This window comes from Apostichopus japonicus, chromosome 11 (genome assembly GCF_037975245.1).
Source record: "Apostichopus japonicus isolate 1M-3 chromosome 11, ASM3797524v1, whole genome shotgun sequence".
NCBI classification, from domain to species: Eukaryota; Metazoa; Echinodermata; class Holothuroidea; order Aspidochirotida; family Stichopodidae; genus Apostichopus; species Apostichopus japonicus.
Window position 1 is genome coordinate 3,198,439 of NC_092571.1, and position 24,475 is coordinate 3,222,913.

The 24,475-nt window shown below is 36.4% G+C and overlaps 3 protein-coding genes across 4 annotated transcripts in view; 1 reads left to right on the plus strand and 2 right to left on the minus strand.

Moving 5' to 3' along the window:
- Positions 1-11,496, minus strand: part of LOC139975585 (H(+)/Cl(-) exchange transporter 6-like) — a 35,025-nt gene extending 23,529 nt beyond the window's left edge. Inside the window, exons 1-11 of the mRNA XM_071983608.1 lie at positions 11,328-11,496; positions 8,775-8,880; positions 8,087-8,152; positions 7,756-7,887; positions 3,787-3,853; positions 3,221-3,330; positions 1,836-1,962; positions 1,472-1,598; positions 1,191-1,237; positions 790-875; positions 74-187 (exon numbers count right to left, since the gene is read on the minus strand). Coding sequence (XP_071839709.1) covers positions 74-187; positions 790-875; positions 1,191-1,237; positions 1,472-1,598; positions 1,836-1,962; positions 3,221-3,330; positions 3,787-3,853; positions 7,756-7,887; positions 8,087-8,152; positions 8,775-8,831 — 933 coding nt within the window. The 5' untranslated portion in view covers positions 8,832-8,880; positions 11,328-11,496. The remainder of the gene's footprint in view (positions 1-73; positions 188-789; positions 876-1,190; positions 1,238-1,471; positions 1,599-1,835; positions 1,963-3,220; positions 3,331-3,786; positions 3,854-7,755; positions 7,888-8,086; positions 8,153-8,774; positions 8,881-11,327) is intronic.
- Positions 11,497-11,628: 132 nt separating this feature from the next.
- Positions 11,629-21,344, plus strand: LOC139975584 (protein YIPF3-like). Of its 2 annotated transcripts, XM_071983606.1 has the most exons (10): positions 11,629-11,788; positions 13,206-13,388; positions 13,623-13,729; positions 14,311-14,356; positions 14,653-14,745; positions 15,763-15,894; positions 16,180-16,302; positions 16,480-16,603; positions 17,419-17,610; positions 19,645-21,344. In XM_071983606.1, the coding sequence occupies exons 1-9, from the start codon at positions 11,741-11,743 to the stop codon at positions 17,601-17,603; spliced, it is 1,041 nt and encodes a 346-aa protein (XP_071839707.1). In that variant the 5' UTR covers positions 11,629-11,740; the 3' UTR covers positions 17,604-17,610; positions 19,645-21,344. The 2 variants fall into 2 exon arrangements, with proteins under 2 accessions (XP_071839707.1, XP_071839708.1); XM_071983607.1 differs by lacking the exon at positions 17,419-17,610.
- Positions 20,732-24,475, minus strand: part of LOC139975581 (MAM and LDL-receptor class A domain-containing protein 2-like) — a 41,957-nt gene continuing 38,213 nt past the window's right edge. The window contains exons 36-38 of the mRNA XM_071983602.1: positions 23,729-23,846; positions 22,587-22,647; positions 20,732-21,613 (exon numbers count right to left, since the gene is read on the minus strand). Coding sequence (XP_071839703.1) covers positions 21,554-21,613; positions 22,587-22,647; positions 23,729-23,846 — 239 coding nt within the window. The 3' untranslated portion in view covers positions 20,732-21,553. The remainder of the gene's footprint in view (positions 21,614-22,586; positions 22,648-23,728; positions 23,847-24,475) is intronic.

The following is a 24,475-nucleotide window of genomic DNA, read 5'->3' on the forward strand; positions in this document are numbered from 1 at the left end:
CTTATACCATTTCATATTCATATAGCGATAAATTCAATACCTGAGAAATATGAAATATGTACTAAAATCTTACCTGGAACAATCCAAAATCGATAAGACCTGGAATATTCAAATGACCCCATTCTTTGAAGTAAAGACCAGACAGCATGAAATTCAGGGTAAATGTTGCAGACATGGCACAGAAAAACTGGCAAAGGAAAGATTTTTTAAAATATTGATCAGTTCATTAACTCAAAAGGTTGCCTCATTTAGATATCTGTAATTGACACACTTACCTATCCCCTCACAACCAATGAACTAAAATTTTTACAATATGCTATATCTAATACTTTTAACGCTGCATTTTGGGTTGGGTCGTATCTTTTTAAGGTTTATATTACCAATCTTTGTAATAATTCACAGATTTTTACTCGATACCACCCCTCCATCTAACTCCATCAACTGAGATGTTCTCATTTTCTCATCATCAGTAAATCTATGGAGAACATAACCGATGGTTGTGTCATGTTTTCCATTAAAGGTTGTCTGGCGAGATTGTTCACCATTACAATACCTATTGCATACATGAATGTCGGTGGGGTTTTCGCATCTACGTTATGCTGTTCATATGAGTGGGAGATTGTTGGTTCATCACACACCTCTCTATCACATGTTGACAGTGCTGATGCTGTTTTGTGTATGTCTCCCTATATTGGCCATGCGGTGGAGATACACACTGACTGTAACCACCCTTACACACACATCCTCATCATGGTTCCGTTTCAATGACCTTTATCTATATGAACTTACCGTTCTCCATGTTAGAGCTTGATTCCAGAACGATGACCCCTCCTCTAGACTGAACAGGACCCCTCCTATGGGAGCACCGAATGCAGCTGTGACATTGGAGATTAACATATTGTTTAGTAATTCAAAGGTATGTAATTTCTTTAAGGGAGCAAATGTAACAGTTATCCATGTTGCTTTGTGTCATTGTAAAGTTGATATCATATTTCCAGATACCATTATTTTACAAGAATAGAAACAAAACAAGTGCATCAATGCTAAAGTTACATTTTGCAATGAATTTGCCTTCATCAGGTGGTAACATACCTTAAATGTTAAACATAAGAGAACTTGGTACTAGATTCAAAGATTTCAAGTCAAATCGATAAAACAGTATTTTTCTTTTGTAGAAATTTTGTTTTTACCTGCTACTCCGGCAGCTGCCCCTGCTGACACAAAGTCTCTTTTATCCCTAAATATGGAAGTAAAAATAAAACTTAATTTATGATGGACCGGTCAGTGAGAACAGCTTTAATACAAAACTCAATTCTTCTGTATTATGAGAAAATACTTCAATTTGGATAAAATGTTGTCAATATAAGACTCAAAGCTGGTTTATACACTGGAGGCTGTTTCAAGTCAATATTGCTCTTACTGCTATTGGTCACAATTTTGTGCATTTATCGTGGAAGTGAGACAGACTTACCTATCACTCCGGAAGAATGGAAAGTTGAAATTCAATTTCTTGAATGTGATGCTCTGAAATTGAGGAATCCCTGCTCCTACCACTGCACCGCTATGAATCATGGGACCTTCCTTGCCAACAAACAGACCTGACAAACAAATGTAAACATAATTTAATAAAGTTCTGTATATCAAGATCGACTTTACTATGGCTCTCTGACAATTCTGTGTCTGGCACATATTTTATTTACAGTGGCAGGGGTAGGGGGTGGAGGGAGGTAGGTGGGAGGATGGTAGGGAGAAAGGTGCTAGATGCTCTATTCGTCCAGTAGATACCTTAGATTCTAAATTCAAACACTGGATCATCACAAATCTACTTGACTCACCACCAGAGACACTAAAGAGAACTCCGACAGCTTTAGCAATGAGAGTCTTCAACCTGACGACATGAGGTACTTTAACACCGTTCAGATAACACTTTATCTCTGGGATGCCAGAACCTGCTGCAATGGGCTGACATAAATCAACAGAGAAAGTGTTATGGTCAAGAAGGTGGAGGGACAATGAACACATAGTGGAATTTATTAATTTCCATTTGCAGATATCATTACACTCCTATTAGAGAGCAGGGGTCGCGTTTTGTAACAAAAAAAAACGTCATATTTTTTGGGAATATGACTTTTATACGATGGACTGAAAAAATTGGTTGTAACTTTATAGAATCCTGTCATTACAATCATGACTATAATAAATTGTCTCTTGCGTGTTTTGATAATTGATTTTACACTGAGAAGTCATACTGTAAGTTAACCAACGTCTAGCCCACTCTATTGACGTTTATTTATAATGAAGGGATGGCTTATTATATCGCTAATGAAGAATTATTAGAATTTCAACTTTCAACGATATCTTGTAAAAATAAATTGCATCAAATGCGACCTAGTCCTAACATTAGGCTACAGTACTACAGTGCACTACAGTTATTGTTAACACAGTAGCCTACTGTATATCATGTACGGCACTGCCAAACACTTACACATGCATTTTGTAACAAAACAAATTATGTGCCAAACGGGCGGGGCGGGGCAGGCTAAAGAACGTTTAAAAATATTGGCATCATTATGTTACGGATCCTAGCCTAGCCTAGGAGTAGGAGGACAATACAAATTACAGATCAATTATACTTTTAAAATAATATTGAAATATGGTGGAATGTCACAGTGCAGGAATATCATTGGTGAGTTTGTAGTGAATTTGGTGGTGACCCTTTGGTCGTTCCACGATGGAACCATATTTTTTATCGTAAGTATCTAATCTGCGGTTGTGAGAAATGCAAATTTCGGGGTCAAACGTGAACCTCATTGGAGAGTTCAATGAAAACAAATTCTTGAACAAACTTTTGTTCGACAAAGATGGTTTCAAAAGTTAACGTTAAAGTTTAATGTTGCATATCACAAAGATGAGACTTGTTTAATTCTTTTAGTGATTGTTTTAATATTTTTCATAACAAAAAAGATGAAGATGTGCTCTGCTTCTTTCTCTACACTGTTATCTACTTCCTGCAGTGACAAAGGATTTATCTGACATCTGAACAAGATCTTTAGAAGTTTTCGACCAGCAGTGTGGATTATTTTTTTGCACTCTATATGGGTCCAATCTGCTTTGAGATTATACTGTTTGACATCCAACCTAGATATGGACACCATCTTCACACTGAAAAAACACAAGGATGAAAAAATCCTCTGAATTCAAAAGAGTAACTTAGTCTCACCTCAAATGCACAGAGGACACTGGCTACTAACACAAACAAAGCATTGAATGCTATAAGGATGCCCAGCGGGGCCATGAGACACTTGTAATCTTGGCCACATGGTGTAATATCTGACATATTTGAATATTAAAGATTTAACACAAGCAGTACCAAATGTAAAAATCAACATTGACACTCAAATTACCAACCAGCAATTCATGTTATAAAATGGTGGATTGAGGTACTGTACACATGAAATCACTTTCAGAAAGGTAAGAACTTAGCATGCATAGTTTCCGGATGTGGGACCTGATTAATTCCCTTCGGCTTCGGCTTTGAGTACACATTTCTGTTATAGTCATTGCCAACTTGCAATCCCCGAGAACCTCTCATAATTTTGCAAGGTAGGAAAGAGTGACTCCATAGTTTTTTCCCTATGGGAGGAAACAATGGTACACACTATATGTACATTATTGAAAAAGCCTGAAAATATCATTTTGGACACTTCAAGGTTACAAACAAAGCGGGACTTTAACAGGTTTTATTGTCTGTTTTTATGATTATTTTATTTTGTATTAAAAGGATACACGTGTCGACTGTGGTGAACTTTAACGAACTCAGCTTCTTCACGAAGAAATCTATGAAAACTGCAACCTACAGAGGAGGAAAATATGTTAAGAAGTTAAGAAGGATAAATCTTGCTAAGTGCATAACTGGAACACACATCATACAAGGTTGGCACAGTTGAGGTTTAACAAAACTGTGTTATCATAGAATGGATACAGATACAACTATAGTTTGCATACAACAAATATCTGCTATAAATATCTAACATTGTGTAGAGCAACCTTGGTTGATTGTGCATAACATTTCAGTGTGTAAATTAAGCGGTCCTCCGGTCGTCCAAGACGACCAACTTACCTGCCGGGCAACCAAAACTTGTCAAATCGTGAATTACTGGTTGCCCGGGGGACGACCAAAAACTTTCGAAAAGGCTGGTTAATGTTCCGTGAAAAAAAAAAAGACATGGAAACAAACGTGAAACCAAAAACGTAAAATTACATTTCACATAAGAAGAAACTCATTCCAAACTCCACCTTCATCTAATAAATAATATACGTAGACGTATACGTATACGCACGTTCTATTAGCCTGAGGAAGGCCAAGCCCTCACATTGACATGGACCACTCAGACCAAGATTCATGGTATTTTCTGTTCCGTCCGTTTGTCAACAAAGGCCAATCAGAGTTCAGGTTTACCCACACGGGCAAAGACCACACCCATCCACCACACTGCTACCGTGCAATACCGCATGTACACACAATACAATAGTAAACACTTGGCCAGTACTATGACGCACATACAGCTTACCACGTGGTTATTGTATCGTTACGCTCTGCAGCATCATGTACAGGTCGAACAAATGTACACAATCTTTGCTACAGTCAGAATTATTAGAAAATAAAATCCAGCAAGGCCGCGGAAAATAACACAGAATTTGCTACTTATCTAGAATCCATGAACTCACTCAACATTCACGGTTTCTTAGAAGTCCCAATAGTTACATTTGGCCAGTACTATGACGCACTGAACAGCTGTACTGTATCGAAGGGGGCTGTACTGTCAGTATGTCTAATTGACTCCCCCATTGATACAGTACAGCTGTTCAGAGTTCTCTCTAAGGTGCGGGATTCCCTTCAACTGACTCAGTAATCCCGCAAAGAAAACATTTGTCTGCTGGAAATCCCCGCATCTTTTTTTTTTGCATTCATGATAAGTTTATACTCAATGCACAACGTATTCACTTGACTGTATAAAAAAAAACTCTGAAAATCAGTAGAGAAATTACCAATTGTGTACGAAAAGTAAGTTGGTACACCTTTCATATTTTACGAAAGATCAAGCAAAAAACTTCCGAAATATTCACGCGAAACTGGCATATTGTGCTAAATGCAACTAATGTCATGTAAACAAGGCTCTAGTACACCCATTTATGAATAAACTGTAAGACCACATCTGGTGTTAAGCGGGGGGGGGGGGGGGGAAAGAAAGTATTTTCTAGAATTTCCAAAAATACGGAAAAAGTAATATCCTACCATAGTTAAGTATATAGCAAGTAGCCTAACCACCTCGTCGGTTATGGATCTCACGTAACTACAAAAACACAACTAATTGTATATTGCGAAGTTAACGTTTTCTACAAGAACATGGAAACAATATTAAGCATTTCGTTAATCATGCCAAGTGGCCTAAAACATGTGATTACAAGGTTTACTTTCATAAAGGTAGGGTCCTTGATGGGGACTTAAGTGTCCCTCCTGATCCTTTTTTCTACTAAACTATACTAAACTAAACTAAGATGGCCATAGCTACTGTAGGGGCCTTGATATCGTGTTATGCGTGTATGGTAGGACTGTGCCTCGTGTATCATGGGTAATATATTGTTTTGTTCATGCGGAGGAGTCAGTTGGCTTGAGGTGTGTTTTACTTACCTTACTGTTACGGGGATATTTTACCTACTTTTCTTGAACGTCTAAGATAATAATTCGCATAACTTTACCGATCCTTTACTGACAGACCTAATTAATTCTAGTCCATGAAACGTTCCTTGGAAACGTGCCAAAAAATATTAACAAACAGGTGTTAGACAGGGGATGAGCTCACAGTTGTTTGGCAAGGTACCTGGGAAAATTCAGCACATGTAGCCTACCCAGCGTAGATTTTAAGTAGGGTTAAACACTGCAGTTGTAAATTGATGGACGTATAGTGCAAGCAATTCATTGTTAAGCAGTCAAGAAACGGGGCTTTGCCGAACGTTGTTTGTTTCATAATATCGGAAGTTTTGTAAGTTAAACTTTTTAAAGATTGCAAGACAGATTAAATCTTTTTTCATTTTATAACATAGTATAGCTACTCTAACTTGTTATTGTAAAATTTTCATCAGTTTCGTAACAATTTAAATTCAAAAAGTTGTCAGTATTTTGCATCCTCAGCTGCTAATTTTTTATCGTCAAACACGCAAAAATACCAAAACTTTCCAGGGGCGTTTGCCTCCCTGGACCCACACAAGGGGTTCCACCCCTTGACCCCACCGGGGAACTAAGGAGGGCCCCTGGACCCCACGCCATTATACTCGCATGCTACGCGTGCTCGTCGTGTTCGCTGCGCGAACTACGGCGGGAAATCGGCAGTATGTTCGCGGGAAATTGAACAAGGTTTTCCAACACTGGTTATTTATTTATTTTCAAGGGAACAGTTCATAACAAACTCAGATATTCTCTTTGAATGTCCACTCCATATATCTCTCTTTCTCCCTCCATTGTGTTAGACTAATTTGCCAAGTTCCCTGTCTTCAATATGGGGATCTAAGTTAGAAGATGTTGTAAATAAAGCAATAAAGTTGAATGAAATGTATCTTCTCCTTATTGGAGTTCCTTTGGCCATCCCAAAAACATATGACCTACTTTACATGTTTCCACTGCAGGACGACCAAAATTTCAGCAGGACAACCAAAAATTGGTGAGCTGGTCGTCCTGGGGACAACCACTTGAAATTTCTTAAATTTATACACTGCATTTCGCTCTGCTATTAATAGATAATTCCTTGCAGAACAAAAAGTTTTAACAAAATTCAGTTTCTCTTAGCTATGCCCAATGCTATTGTCTTTTGTGGGTTTTCTCTTGTAAATTTTTTTTGTCAGTTTACCACAGTTGCTAAATCTGGAGAAGATTTCTCCAAAGATTGAAACATACATCATGGTCTCTTAGAAACATTCAACAAAAGATCATTCAACAATGCTTTTTAACCTTTTTGGAAACAAGTTATAATATTAAAATAATATTAATAAATATTAAGATGCAGTTTGCATTGGATTTGGCCATCTTATGGTTACACACTCTACACTTGTCTGTTAAAAGTAACTGTGCCTGATAATAAATGGTTCCTTAGTAAAAATCACCAGAAACGATTAAGTTCAAACGCTTGCCATCGAAAGTATATAGCAGTATATTAAATTTGGTCGACACACAAGTTTTTGCATCCGATCAAACAATTATCTAGTGTCTTGACGGTTAGGAAGGGCAGAATTGATTGTAACCACATAGTAAGGCTGCATGGTTAAGTTAAAACCGGTTGGATTTCAATTTTTACATTGGTTTGAGCCGAAAAAAAGGGTATGTATGCTACACATATGCCAACTACAGTACTTGTCTACATGACACCTGAATGATTGTGACCACATATAGATCTCTTACTATGGCCAAAGGATCTCAACAACTACGAGTGTATATTTCATGGTTAGGGCTTTCATTATCAAGTTTATACCCTAACTCAAAAGTGCCAGTACTAACAGTTTCACTATTTACAACAAATTCAAACTGCAAATTGCTTATCACATCAGATCTTACAAATGATGCAGAAAAATGGCTGTTTCATTAAATGTTGGGAATCATATGCAGCAATAACCTTTCCCAATTGGTGAACAAAATTCAACAAATGATCCTTCTGATGCACAAAGGTATATGGCGAAATAAATACATATATTTATATATCTCACCAGGCCAGTTGTTGCACCGATGATAAACATGAGAATCCATTTAACTGCCTCTAAATGTTTTGGTATCCAGGAGGAGCTGCCCTTCACCATCTCCTTGTAAGGCTCATTGTAGCAGATATCATAGTCCAGACTCTGAAGAGAACAGCAAACGACAAAGGAGCGTTAATGAACAGGATTAAATCTTCAGGAATGTCAGGTATTCTAAGATTGAGACTGATAATGAGCATTCAAGACTTGTTTCACAAACTGCACACTATCAGTTTTAAAAGTTTCTTTAAAAATTCTCAATACAATCCAATCTTATTAAAAAAATAAAAAATACCAAACTTACTTCATAATCTTCTGTCATGAGATCTTTGGGAGTCGTTCTAGGCGCTGAATCCTCAAATAGTAACGGCTGTCGTAAAACAAAGTGGAGAAATACATTCCAGAAAATTCTTTCTTTTAAGAAAAATTGCTTATATTGTAAGAAGAGAAACAAAAATGAAGTAAACTTGCTTCCAATCTTTGTTGTTTCAATTCATCCATAATTAAAAACAACTTTGTTAAATTGACTTGTGACATCAAGCAGCCCTGTAGCCTGTGAGACAAAAGACCATTAACATCATCAAGTAAAGGAACTGTAGTTTGGTGAATTTGGCAAGTATTACAAATGATTGCAAATCTTTAGAGATTTTAAAATTCATTGCCAATGTAATAATCAGACTAACCTAAGAAAAGACTTCAAAGTTATATACATAAGTGTGCATGTCTATTCTCCAGTACAAGTGCTATTGCTATAAAGAAACTAATGAAATTCATCCCATCTTGATATACACAATTAGGCTTATTTATGTCTTTACAACTCTCCAAGTCTTGATGAATTCTTCTGTTTTATACTTAAAACAAGTCTTCTACTTTTGTACACAAATGGCTGATAAATGTTATTTTGTTTCTATTTTGTAACTAGTATTAAAGTAAACATAATATCAAAACTTTTGAGCATTCTTTCAGGCAGAAACTCATAAAGATCAACTCACCACATCTTGATCATAGTTGGTACCAAACTGCCAACGAGTTTCAGTTTGACGTGACATGATTCATTTCTCTCAGGCTGTAAACACCTCGTCCAACAAGCCAGCACACCTGTGGATCCATACAGTATGTCCAATTTTATAGTCAACAGTTAAATGTAAGCTTTGTACACAGGGAAATGAAACATTTAATAATAACTAAATTCATTTACAGTAATTATTTACTGCGAGAGTATTTTCATTTTTAAGTCAAAGCCTTGAGTAGTTTATTGAAATCTGTCCATAAATCAGGTTCAGTTAATTCTAGGATGGACAGGCAAGAAAATCAATTTGGTAAATAATATGTCCAAGATTTAAAGCAACAAGTTCTTACTATGGATACAGTACACAAACAATTAGTTTTTAGAGCTCTCATTACCACATGCCACGTCAATTCATGCTACATTTCCCTCTGTACAAACAAACATAACTTGCATCCCTTTTTCTAGTGATTCACCTGTTGGGTAACCTACCTTAGAACATACTAAATGTTGAGAAGTGAATTTCAAACCTAAAAATTATAACACTTTTATTAATGAACAAGGCTTAGGACTAGCGCAATGACACTGTAGACCTAACCATCTGCTTAAGTGTGGCATTCTTCATTGTAAAGCCGAGTTGTATATATACTACAGTTTAGGGTCAACAAAATATATGCTTACTTGACAATATTTACTGAAAGCTAGATGGCTATGAACCTTAAATCTACATTAAACCCTTTATTTTCCTTGTCCATGATGTGCAGCTAATGGTCCTCCTACACACATTTAAAGCATCAGTATAGGCTAGTAGAAATTTGATTTTTCGATGGAGATCATAGAACAGACCTTGGCTAGGGCCATAGCTGAGGTATATATGCTGACAATTTTTTTTCTACTTCTTTATCTTGCTTTAAAATGTCTTACGTTTTCATATTCTTGCAATTGTTTGATAATGTACATATTAGGTTTTCATATTTTAATGTTTGTATCTCATATCCTGTTTCATACGAGCATACAATTACCCTTGTGGTTTAATAAATTTTATCTAATCTAATCTAATCTTAGTTACAATGTGTATCTTAGCTAATGGAAGGTCCATTTAACCTTTTACCTAAGATAGCCTTAGGCATGCCATTATTTACGACTACTGTACCAGTCAGTGATAACTAATGCAGTATTTTGGGGAACAACTATAAAATACCTGGCCACACTGAGATGTATCCAAGCATCCAGATGCACAGATGCCCAGTCAACTTATTGTGTGACCAGAAATGAACCTGAAATGCTTGTCAGATCTAATTGTACTTTTCTGCTAACCTACTGTACTGCCAATATTTATTAAACGCTAATATTTAAAAATAAATGATAAGTCCAAGTGAATGCACAGATGTGGAGTGGTGAGGTCTAATACACAACTTTAATTTGACAATAATTCAACATTGTTGTGCCGTTTTTTAATTTTTGGTAAAAAAATGTGTACATCGAAGAAGGCTTAATTTCGAAAGTGGATGCTAAGATACAGAGTGGACAGATCTAATACAAGACTTCAAATTGAGAACAACCTAGCAGATAGTACTAAATACTGTAGATCTGAAAATAATTTGAGGTAGAGTTCTGGCATCTTAAAAAGTTGAATGGGCATCAATATATCCAGATGAAAGGAAAGATCTCTCAAGTGCATGGCCCTGCATTTTGCAGTTGTAGCAAATTTGGCTTCACGTTTGTTACATTTCATCCATGTTACAAGCTACTGTTTATAAATTACATTAGGCTGTGTCAGGCTATATTCCTGGTTCAGTGAATGGTTAGGATAAATAGGTTTTTAAGTTAGACTACAGAAGCCGTGTAAGTAATGAAAGACCACAATTATGCAAACAGTTGATTTCTTCTTTTTCTTTTGTCATAATATCAGTGACTCCGGAAAAATATATGTATTTACCACCACACAAGATGAACAAATCTCTAGCATTTCCTGAAATTTGATCCAACTGTGTCTACTAATTTTGATATTCCTATTTTTTTCTATAATTTTCTATAATTTTAATTCTCAAGAGCAAAAAATTCTAAATCCATCCCAGCAGTGAACTTGCCAATTAAGTTGCCTCTTTTTGTTGGCATTGTTTAGCTTACATATCGTTTGAAGTTTGTTCTTAATCATTCTTTTACTAGCATCAACATTACAACTTTCAGTCAAAAATCAGAATCCATGTTGAATTTCTGGCTCATCACATGGATAATTCCAAATTGGGATTGAAAATCAACATTATGTTGGGGTTGATGACAATTCTTGGTTCACTCAGCTACTGTGGGAATTCTTTGGAATGGATTAACCACGATTAATGAGACCTGTCAAGACATTTACACTGACCTAGTAATATCTTCCGATATCAACGTTACGCCTACCTGAAATTAACCCTTCAACTTAGGCTTCCCTACACAAACTGTTACTGATTTAGGCTACTGAATATTATGAAGCCATGCCTAGGCTATATCCTATGCGGAAGTTCGGGTAGGTCCTAAGCTTTTCTTGAGAACTGACCCTTAAAGTGGTAAGCTAGTGATACTAGTGTTAAAGTTAGGCCCTAATTTTTCATGAATGAACTCTTGCTAGTTTCCTCCTTATTGCCAACGCTGACGTTGAGAGTATATCTTCTGCGTGCTACTACTGGCTACAGTGGTCTCTGATCTGAGTTAGTGAAATGGTGTATGCAGAACAGCTGAGAGGGAGACACATTACAGTGGCTGCAAGTTTGTATTTGTTTGCACGTATGGCATGTATATAAATTCCATTAAAATTTAGATAAAGTTAATTTTACCATATGAACTATCATTATTCCTTTAGTAATATTTTTAAGATTTTAATATTAAATTCGTAGATATTAAAATACTTTTTTTTATTATTTTGAGTTGGGTTTGCTCCTGGTAGCATTTACTGTTAGAAAGAGGTCACAAATGTCCAACATGGCAGCCTCCGGTTGGTACGACAACACAGAAGCCGAGGTAATACTTCCTAACATTTGCTAGTCCCTTTTTCATTGCGCCTAACTTTTGCTCGTCTGAAAGGGAGGCTAATCCTTCTCACCCAAGTGCCAGTCATTATTCATATTTTGGAACTGTTCAATTTGCCGTTACATATTCCTAACGTTTGGTTAGTTAGTACTGCACTAGACTAGTTTGTACAGTAGGTACTATAACTTCTAGTATAGTCAGTATTGCGAAGTTCGCCATACTGCGAAGTTCGGGCACCCTAAGAAATACACGATTTTCACCATGAAAACCTACAGGAAGAGCCAAATTTCACCAAAAAGTACGAAGCTACAGTTATTTTCTCTCCAAAATGACCCGTGTGCAAGAAATTACTTACATATTTGTCAATAAAATGACGAAGATCTATGAAGTCTGTTATAATTACTGAAAGAGCAACAGCGCCACCAATTTTTACCAGCGCCACACTGTGGGTTGCGTGTCCGAACTTCGCAATACTCTAGCAAGAAATACCAGTTCCACAATCACGAAGAATCTTCTTGGAAAACAACGTGAAAACAGTTTGCAGGAAAGAAAGTTTGGCCGTGTATCGTACTATAACAAAATTCTCTCACCATATCAAGTATATTTTCAAATGATTTATACCAGAAGATTTAGTTTTGGGGTGTTTTAAGTCTTAAGTGGCCGAACTTCGAAGTCACCATCCTACTAGTATTTAGTAATACTTAGTAATATTATAACATAACTGTAACTTAGGCCTACATACACGTAGTGGAACCGGAAAGTGGAAGTAAGAGCACTATTAAAGTGCCATCTACTCGGTATATCCTTCGAGGTCAGTGACTGAAAGTGGGAGGCATGGTTTAACTTTAAGGGGCCAAGCTTAGACCACAGTTATGTAAACTTAAAGCCAGGACTAGTCTGTGAGTGGTGGTGGATTTGGCAAATTTTGCATTGCTTTATTCATGAGAGCAAGCCAGATTCCAATAAGCCTTGTCTACCTGTAAACTGCATAATGCATTCTTTTTTTTGTAAACATTTGGGCCCTGCTTCAGAGAATAATTCATGGGGTCAAATATTACAGTGATAAACATCCCTACTAGTACACTATGTTTGTCACACCACAGTTTCCAACCATATCAAACAATACTTATAAAATGGAACATAGGCCTAGAACCTATAGGCATATGGCTTTAACTGTTTGATGAGATCTGGCTAGTCACAAGTGACTTAAGCTGATTATAGTCACAGCACAACTACTTACTTTTTTTCTTCAGTTGGATGCTGATGTTTAATTAACAAGGGCATAATAATGTGTTCATCCTAAAATGTCTGTATCTTATACTTTATGTTTAGTTTTCTTAGTATCATTTTAATCAGTGGTTCTCATCACGTCAAATGCATTAGGCCAAACAATTTTTTTCTTCTTTAGACTTCAGCAGTCATAGATCTCACAGATGATGTCCACAATGGCGGTTCAACTGGTGTTGATGACACCTTGAGGACAACAGCTGGTCTTGGTGATGAAGATGTAGAGGGAAATAGACATGGGGATGAGGAAGAGGGTTTCCAAGAGAGCTTGATGGATGCAGTTAAGAGTCAGGTTGCTGATCAGGTAATTCACAGATTCAGCTTAAAGTCCTATTTAAGTTGTTCACTGCTGAAGTCCACCAGTCATTTCTTTTTCAAAAGAGGAAAACAATGTTCAGCAAAGATATTTAAATTACAATTATTAAGTCAGACTTTGGAGAGTGGATTCACAACTTCCAAGTACATTTCCTCTACTACTTATAATCAATCTTTATTCAATGATTTTTTTTTATTTTATGATTTATTCTGTGCATTGCAGGTCTGGCAGACAGGAAAAGAACAAGCAAAGAAGGCTTTTGACCTTTATGCTAACATAGATATTTTGAGGCCTTACTTCGATGTGGAACCCAAGACAGTTGTGTCTAGGTAAGTTTACTTAAATATCCATAAAATACTACATGATAAAAATCTTAAACACGTAAGGGTAAAAAAATACATCACATTTCATTTTGTTATACATGTAATTACTGTTATTAAATTCTAACAATTACAACAAATCTAATATGTTCAATGTATTGGTAGTCAAGCTGACTACCTAATTTGTGTTTTGATAAAGGAAACATGATATGTATGTTATTATCAAATGTATACTGTCTTAATTGACAGGTTAAGAAACTTTGAGAGACCATGTCGTACATGTCCTCAGGAAGTTGCAAAAGTAACTCTGAATAGCTCTCAATATCCAGCTGACCCAAATCCTTCATGTGAGCCTAATACAGTCTGACACCCTTTTGTGCCGATGTCATCCGACAGGTTAGGACAGTGAATTGTAAACATGAGAGTTTGGGGTACAAGCAATCAAAGACTAACTTTAAATGGCATTACTGTAATAAAATGGAACCGATGTAAAGTTAAGTGTTTTTTGATGTTGAACAAATGACACTAAAGAACATCAGAATGATTTGAAAATGAAAAATTCAAACTTGTGTAATTTGCTTTCATTAAAGGTTACTGTTCTCCTTTATTCCAAGAAGACCCTCTGGGACTCCACAGGTGAGGTACTATATAGGCTAACCGTGATAGAATAATAAATGTAGAGGGAGGCAAGAAGTTGAATGTGGGGAGGGGAATGATGGGGGGGGTTGACATACTTTTCTTTGCTTTGCATTTGTATATGGGTTTATTTGACATTCAGTATAATATGAATCTTTATTTGTAGTCTTGTTCATGAGTTAGGTCAATTCCTTTGATTAAATCAAGAAAACATATCCTTGGCTGAGAGCAATGAGATGATACAAACAACTTTTCTCACATCTAGTGAAATAAATGCAGATTTTCTAATCTTTCAGAAAGTTCCAGCTGAACTTTATGGTCCGGTGATGATTGTGTTCACACTGGTAGCCATATTATTGATGGGAATGAAAGATGGTGGACACACAGTGGTAAGATTTCAGGCTTGTTTTCCATCAATTTAAAGCACCCTATCATCTCCTTTCCTACCAATTGAAACATTGATTTGCAGTTCTCTATTCCATTCCAGTTCTATGAACTTCTTAACCCCTGACACTTTCAGGTATAACCTTGTTACTCACACTGCATAAATCAGTTTGAAAATGTTTTTGAAAATGGTTTTTGACATTTCCTGCATTAGTTGTACAACATGACTTGTTAGCCAATGAAGTATATTGTATCAAGTAGTATCAATAACTGCAGGAGCTTCATGTCTCTCATCATTGAAATACAGAAGTATAGGTATATTCATCTCTGTTCCTTCCTCTAATGATTTCCATTTCGTATAACCTTTTACCTATATAGGAATACACATGGATTGTCTTCATTCTAAAAGATAGTTTGTTACATTAGTCCCACAATGCTAATACTTCAAAAAAAAAGTCCATTACTTTGCAAGACAGTTGAATTATACTGCCATGGCACTGACCTCTAGCAGTACAAATTAGCTCTTTCAGCAAGATAAAATACCACTGAGTTGTCCATAAGATTCCAAAACATGGAAGATTACTTCTTTTTTTGCAGTGGAGAAACAGATAAACTAAACTTGAATAAGAAATTTAGTGAAATACCAAAGACACACATGCATGCCATACCAAGTAATATTATTTTTGGAACAATAATTAAACACATTTTTTGCCTGAGTAAGTCAAGGTCTGGTTAACATGGACAAATAGAGCAAGCATCTTAGCGCCACCATCTTCTAGCTAGTGTTTGAGAGTTAAATGCATACTGCATATACGAGAAATGATCTTGAAGTCATCTGCTCTCATGCATTTGGAATATACACTAAGGGCTGGTCTCAGTGTGGAATTTTAAATAAGTAATAGCCATTCAAAGCACTTCGTAAGCTCTCAAACCCCTATCACCATTAAGTCTGCATAACCATACGCCAGGATGCAGTAAATTTCATACATGCATTTTAAAATCATTTCTCTTGGTTTCTTTAGCGAGAGGGTACCCTGATGGGTTCAGCCATGGGGATCAGTTTTGGCTATTGGCTCGCAGCCTCTGGAATCTTCTTTATGGTTGCTTACATAACAAATACTTACATAACGGTCGTTCAAGTCCTCTCCCTAACGGTGAGTAACAGTACAGCGATGTTTCACACTTGATTGTGTAACCACGATACCTGGACAAGCTTTTAACAGTATCACAAAATTAAGGTTCATCAATTTTTTTCTTTCTTTGTAAATAACATTTTTTATGAGCATGAAAAGGTGTTAAAAGTTTCAAACTCACTGGCTGGACACAATTGCAATCTAATTACCTGAACCTGACATTAATATTGAAAAGTATAATAATAATAATAATTATTTGTAGTTTTGTTTATTATTAACATTGCTTATCTTCCCTATTTCTAACAGGGTTACAGCATGTTCTCCTTTTGTGTGGTCTTATTCTACGGTACAATCATGCACAGCATACACTCACATGCATTCTTCTACTCGGTGTGGAGCATTCTGGGAAGTCTTTCTGCCCTAAGAATGGTGAGCAGGAATTTTAATCCTTTTCTTTCAAAACGACTTAAAATTTGAAGGAAAAAATTGTGAATAACATGATTTTGCAAATATGGTTTTAAAGTCCTCTTTACATTTGAGAGCTATTAGCATGCAAAGATTTGTATCTTTGTGAGACCAAAGCTTTTCGACTCTTTTCCTTGCCAGGTCTTTGTCTATATATCTCGGACAACAGGGAAATCACAGAGGCTGCTTATGGTTGGGACGATCGTTACAGTACACATGCTCTTTTTACTCTATCTCCATTTTGCTTACCACCGAATAGTGGAAGGTAAGAACTGTCCCTCTCTCTCTCTCTCTCTCCACCCCACTGGATCCATCCCTACCCTACCCAACCCCCACCCATTCTATATGCTTGGAATGAGTTTGTCCTTTAGAGCATGGTGGTTTCAAGCATGCTAAGATCCCTGCATAACATTGCCCATGTTTGTCCAATTATTTACAGAGGGATTTTCTTTAGACAGTATTGTGCTCAAAATGTTGGGAAAACTTACAGAACCACAGCTACTGATCAAATAAATCAAGGAAAGTGACATTGCTAAGATACCTGTATAAAATGACCCATATTTGCCAAATTTTTTATAGAGGGATTTCTTTGGGACAATTTTGTGCTCCAAATGATGGAAAACTTACAGAGCCACAGCTATTGATGAAAAAAATCAAGGAAAGTAACATTGCTAAGATACCTGTACATAAAATGACCCATATTTGCCAAATATTTCAGAGAGGGATTTCTTTGGGACAATATTGTGCTTAAAATGTTGGAAAACTTACAGAGCCACAGCTATTGATGAAAAAATCAAGGAAAGTGACAAGAAAAACAATGTTTGCAAATGTCAAGAATCTAACTCTTTGTATAAACCAGTGTGTGCTTATTACACTGAACTATATCAGACAGTGTGTTAGTCTACCAGCCTTTACACAGATGATCATTTCAAAGTTTGTTTGAAGCAGTCATCACTTTCTTTTTCTTCTTTTTGGTCATCCTTCTCTATATTCTAACCCATTTCACTGCAACCATTTCTCTTTTTGTTTTTCTGCATGGATTAAATCGCATCTTGTTTTATTTCTCTTACTAACCCTCAGAGCCTTTAGTTTCACATGTCGAGCAGCTGGAATCGGTCCACAAAGTGGTCATGCCGCCTCCCGACCATGGCGACGACGATGTCCCAAACAATCTTGATGTGGAGAAATTCGTAAAAGAAGGAGATGACATAGAAATGCAGGAGGCTAATGGGGTGGTGGAGGAAGAGGCAGAGCAGAATGAATAGTCATAGGGTGGGTGTGGCCTACTTGTATATTTGTGTGTGGAGGCTAATGGGGTGGTGGAGGAAGAGGCAGAGCAGAATGAATAGTCATAGGGTGGGTGTGGCCTACTTGTATATTTGTGTGTGGAGGCTAATGGGGTGGTGGAGGAAGAGGCAGAGCAGAATGAATAGTCATAGGTGGGTGTGGCCTGCTTGTATATTTGTGTGTGGAGGCTAATGGGGTGGTGGAGGAAGAGGCAGAGCAGAATGAATAGTCATAGGGTGGGTGTGGCCTACTTGTATATTTGTGTGTGGAGGCTAATGGAGTGGTGGAGGAAGAGGCAGAGCAGAATGAATAGTCATAGGTGGGTGTGGCCTGCTTGTATATTTGTGTGTGGAGGCTAATGGGGTGGTGGAGGAAGAGGCAGAGCAGAATGAATAGTCATAGGGTGGGTGTGGCTTGTACATTTCAAATAATTCTGGAAACAAATAGGACCATTACTGGCTATTAGTAATGTGTTGAGTGGCGACTATCAAACAGGAATAAAGATACGATGAGAGGAATTAAATAACTGGCTCATAGAGTTAATACAATTGTAGAATCAAAAGAACTTCACTGGTCCACAATCTGTAGTATCGAACTTGGTAAGGGGTGCCGAAAAAAGTAGGTTTTGTTTTGTAAATTTTATGGAACGGACAATCTTATTTATCATATATAGTACAAAAACAGGGAGATCCTTGGTTGGGTATATTTTATGTATATTTATATACTACCAAGCTAGGCCATTGGTTTAGACCAGCCTTTATCATCAGCAACATGGTTTTGGGAATATTAACTCTCCTTTGGAAATCATTGATTTTTGTTGGATTCTTTCAATGCTAAACTCCTTTGAAGACTTTATTAATTATATGAAATTCTGATAATTGCTAGAGCAGTGTAAACTATATGATTAAAAGACATATGTAGTCACTCAACAATGCAGAAATTCTCAAAATTTCAGAATTCCACCACCTGGGAACATGACTTTGGGAATTTCTGAATTATGGCTTTGGTTAATGAAAACAACCCGTCCTCCCCCCCCCCCCCCTCCATTAATTTGGTAATATTCTGTAACCTCTCTAATTACAGTGTTCCACATTACTAGACCCTACACCCTTTACTATCAAACTTGTATCACTTGGCTATGATTCTAGTTCGACAAAGTTGTATTCTTGGTAAGGATGATAAAATTCCTTGCATGCCATTTTTTTTTGTTTTTAAACTTTTAATTACTTTTGAGTACAAATCACGAATTGGTACATCTTCCTTATGTTTTGGTTAACACTCTTTTGGTTGAAATTTATTTTTTCCATTCACCTCTTTCTGCGCTCAAACAAAGCAATTGTCACTTGCAGCCGGTCTGACAAGTGGTACCATTTACAACTAACCAAAATCAAACTGGCATCTTTGAGCTAGAAATCATGTTACACTTGATGAGGAATGAACATCTTGTAACGTTATATTTATTAAGAAATTATAACCAAAAAGAAATTGAAACTCAAATGAACGGAGGAGCAAGTAAAAAAATATTGGAAGGGTCTTGAGAAGAGCAACAAACCATGATAATTTGTGAAAATGTCCAAATTGTCCGACGTAGTGATGGAATAGCTGAAAATATTATTACAGATCAGTCATGGACAGTTCTGGTGGCTAGAAAGAGATATTAATTAATGAATCAACAAAGGCAGTGGTGTGTGCAAGGAGGGGGGGGGGTGGGGGAGGGGAGGGCTAATCCATTTGGTTGTACTTTTCTAATCAAATTGTGTTAGTTACAGTGTCCCCTAATGCGTCTCTTAAATGGTACAAGAAGATAAATCTCCTTGTCCGGGGTAGTTCTACAGTCAGATGCATTAAATTTCATCTGTTGTACGTAAAATGCAATGAACTGTTTGAATATCAAGTTGGCCTCTATGGAAGATGGATTTAGAGTATCTGGGCTATTTTTTACAACTGCTAATCTTCATTTATGTTTGTAGTTATTTTTGTTACATTGTAATTTCATATTTTTCTCCATATTATTTACAGTGGTGCAATCATACACAGGCTGAGATAAATGGACCACAACTCAACAGTAAGGGACAGTTCATCAACAGACAAGAGCTACAAGCTAGACCAGACCTGTTTCTAAGAGTACACTGCCAAACTGACCATATTTGAAAGAACTGAAAAGATTCCATCTAAGAAACTGCTTCTATGTCACAAAAAGGAGAGTTGGTCACATGCCATATTTTTCTCTCATTTGTATTGCACAAGTGCGAGGTGTGTTGTTGCAAGGTTTTGTATCTTTGTTTTAACCCTCAAGCTGTTTTCTAAGCATGGACACTTTTATTTATAAAGTAGCAAATGGAATACATGGGATTTACAGTTTGTGCTGATAGTTTTCTTCAACTCATAGTTCTGTTCTAGCATATGTCAAAGTTTTAGATACAAAACAGATAATCTCAAATTTAACTAAGAGAACAGAGGGGAACTTTGTGCAAAACAACCTACCTTAATTATTTGCTTTTGAATTTAAGAAGCAAAAACAAAATGGTGGTGTAGAGGTTGCACGGGGTGGGGGTGATATAGAGGTCATGTACAATCCTTTGGTATGCCTCTCATCCAAGCTTAGTACTTGATGCAGCAACCTCCCATTCCACAATTGAAATGAGTTAATAGTGAATTTATACTTAACAGGCAGATGTATCTTAAATTGACTTATTTGTATTTGACGTGTAATGTCTCCCAGACACACTTGTACTCAAGCATGAACAAGTTGTTGGTTTGGTGCAGCGTGAATCTAAAGGTGATGTTCAAACCTTGAGAAAGGCTATCAAAAAAGTGAGAAGATATAAATTGCTGTAAAGCCTGCAGCTGATATTGGCAACTTGTAAGCTGCTTTTTAAGCTGGCTGCAGCAACTCTGGTGGCATTGATTATGTAAATTAAAGAAACGGAAATGTGACCAGTTGCATTAAAGTAACGATTTAGATAATTAATGTTATTTAAATACAATTATATTAAAAAAAAGTACACAGAGAGATACTGTCAAAGTTTCTTATTATATTGATAAAAACCTTAATATTTCTCTTTCTTACCCTTTCTCTTGTTATCAATGTGACATCATTTTGGGGGTTTCAAGGTGACTTTTTCTATTACAAGATAATTACCGGCAAGTACAATATGAATTGATGAATTAGTTCGTTGTAAAAATTTAAAAGCACAGTATTATGAAATGTTTTGTAATGATTTGATCGCACTTACTTGTAAAAGTTGGGCAATTGTCAAACCACTTCACCCCCCATTGGTTGAATATTTGATGAAAGTTCACGATTGATTGATTATTCATTTCACTTAAGTTAAAGCAACGATCAGGATTTGGTTTCAATTCGAGAATCAAGAAAGGACAATGGCGGTATATTCCGATGATGGAAAATATGTAAAATAAGAAGAAAAAAAACAAAAAAAGAAAGCTACTTTGAGGTACCACAAAAATTATCATCAATGTTTCATAAATTTTGACCTAACGTTCTTCGAGTTACTTATTCTTCTAAGATTCGCCAATTTTTTTTCTTTTCAACTTTTAAGTCGTTAAAAATTAAGGTAAGGGGCTCAAGTAAAGATAACGGATATCCAAACGTTCCTTGTGATGCATAGATATGCTATTTTGTTTTCTATATTTTTGCTTATATGTATGGTTTATTTCTTTGAAACATGGCTAAATATAAAACATTTATTTATTTGAAACATTTTCTGTAAATGTTATCTTTGGGTTTCTTCCTCTTTATAAAAACCATAATTAAAGTTGAAGTTAATATAAAAAAACTGAAAATATGAAATCCTTTATATGAGCTATCAAATCGAAAAGTTTGAAATGGCTGCATTGATTCTCAAGTAAGACTAGCAATCACAATCATGGGAATCCTTAGCTTGCCTCAAATCTAATAAGTTCTGTTTCATGTGGCTGTTGTAGCTGTTTCATCTGGAGTTGAAGTTGGAGCCATGCCAAACTCGACCTGTAGTTCAAAAAAAAAAAAAAAATATGTCTGAGGAAGGATTTTAAGGGATCTCACAGAATATTAATCTAGTTTGTATATCTTGCATAGCAATTTTGAGGATGATAAAGTTTGTTTATAATAACTTACCAAGAAAGTGAATGGCACTGTGTGCACAAAAATAATGTGCACATATTTACTTAAATTGCGTAGGAATTTTTGCAAATTTTTTTGATCAGCAATGTGCCATACAAGACGACTTACTGCATGGAATTTGTAAAGCACTACATTTGGTTTCCTATTACGTTTGGTTTCTTGATGCAATGTCTTGGGTTTGAAACCCTGAACTTCTTACAAGACATTTCTTCATGACTTTATAACATGTTCACAAGATAGGGAATTACCTCCATAAGTATTTAACATCCATCACATGAAAGCAGAGGCCTAATTAGAAGAATTGGTTGAGGTGACAAATGTGTTTCTGTAGCAAGAATTACGTACAGTGAAACCTGGCCGCATTATCCATTACTCTTTATCCATATCCTGTTTCATCGGAGTCCAACAATCAACCATTCATAATTGATATTATATTACTTTGCATGTACGGTTCACTACATTTCATCACCTCAGATTTATCAATAAATGCAATTCCTTATCCGGTATTTATCATAGTCCAGACAATATCTAGTCTACAGGCATTTGGATACTCCAGGTATTTAAAGTATAACCTAAGCTTACATCTCATGGATGTCAATGTGGAACTGAGGATGGATACAATCTCCCAGGTTAGTCTTGGACAAAGTTATGTTATTGCATTATCGAAGCACTGGGCCAATCAAAGTAACTCCCCAAAAAATACCTTCGAAAGTGGAATAATAGATAAGTGGACAATTTCATTTTACCATTGTTAATACTCTGTACAATAAGTGAACCCTATGACTATGTAAAGTATTAAGCTTCGAACCCATTTGTTCGGGGTACCCTTGGTACATACCTCATGGTTTACATAGGTTGGCTTATCTACACCCATGCCAGCTGCACCATCCACCAAGGACCTAAAAGTGGAAATTGAAAAAAACAGACATTCATGAATATTTGTGGAATCTAGCCCCAACTGGAGCAATTGTCTTTCAATTTGATTCAGTAGTTAATACATAAGATGTGATCTGTATGTTGTCCGGTTCACTACTGAATACGTAAGATGTGATCTGTATGTTGTCCGATTCACTACTTAATGCGTAAGATGTGATCCGTGTGTTGTCGGATTCACTACTTAATACGTAAGATGTGATCTGTCTGTTGTCCGATTCACTACTTAATGCGTAAGATGTGATCTGTGTGTTGTCGGATTCACTACTTAATACGTAAGATGTGATCCGTATGTCGTCCGATTCACTACTTAATACGTAAGATGTGATCCGTGTGTCGTCCGATTCACTACTTAATACGTAAGATGTGATCCGTGTGCTGTCGGATTCACTACTTAATACGTAAGATGTGATCTGTATGTTGTCCAATTCACTACTTAATGCGTAAGATGTGATCCGTGTGTTGTCGGATTCACTACTTAATACATAAGATGTGATCCGTACGTTGTCCGATTCACTACTTAATATGTAAGATGTGATTCCTATGTTGTCGGATTCACTACTTAATACGTAAGATGTGATCCCTATGTTGTCCGATTCACTACTTAATACGTAAGATGTGATCCGTACGTTGTCCGTTTCACTACTTAATATGTAAGATGGATGCAGGATGAGCTGACTAAAACAACGACAACCAACTTGTAGTTCAATAATACATAGATGAGGATGGATTCAAATCGAACTGAATACAACAACATCAACTATCCTATGTAGTTCAATAATACATAGATATGGATGGATACATATACAGACTATGTTCCATGCTACATGCTTTAAGTTGTGACACTCTGGTCTGCTGCATGATCAAATATTTTAAAATGAGCAGAATGTTAAGTTTCCTTATGGGGTGACTGCTAATCTGTGGAACTATTACTTGTTGTTAGAGAACGGTGAAAACACCAAGAAAATGAGCAGGAAGGGGGTGGGGGCATATGGGGAGGGAGGGGAAGGGTATTGGGATCAAATGGGAAACATTATTTCTACTCACTTGCTATTGTTATTGTTAATTGTCCTGTACTTCAGATAAATGTAAGCCAAAAATGCCAGGATTGCGATCACTCCTAAGACTCCAAATATCGTTCCAAGTGCAATTCCAAGCGCTTTATCTGTGAAACAAAGAGAGAAAAAAAACAGCGATTATTAAAACATGACAATTACCTACAAGTATTTTCATAACACAATCTAAAGAACCGGCTCAATGGACAACTGTACTTGTCAAATATGCTACCCAAAAAGGTGAAAGAAGTATTTTACTAGAGGACCGTTACGAACAATCAAAGTGTTTGAGGGGGTATTCCGTGGCTGACAACGTCAAACTTTTACTGAAGAGACAAATATTCCACATTCAAACCCCCCCCCTTCTCCCCCCTCTCAGTTTAATTTCCCCGACTCTAGATATGTTTGATTGAATGTAACCTATTTTTAACTGGTTAAAGGTTTCCTTACCTCATGAAGTGGATTGTAGAAGGTGGTCTTTGATGTCATCAGGGTATAAGTTATTCAACACTTTGCTTACTAGTTTAGCTATTACATTTGTTTAATCTTTATACTAAACATAATACGCCTGTATAATAATAATAATAATATTTGATTTTTATATAGCGCTTTATACCAGCGATAGGTCTCAAAGCGCTTTACAGACGTTGTATAAAATTACCCCTGGTCAATGATAACCTGTCCCAGAGACAATCCCTTCAGTCGGCAGCAGTTATATACTGCGCCCAATGACAAGCTA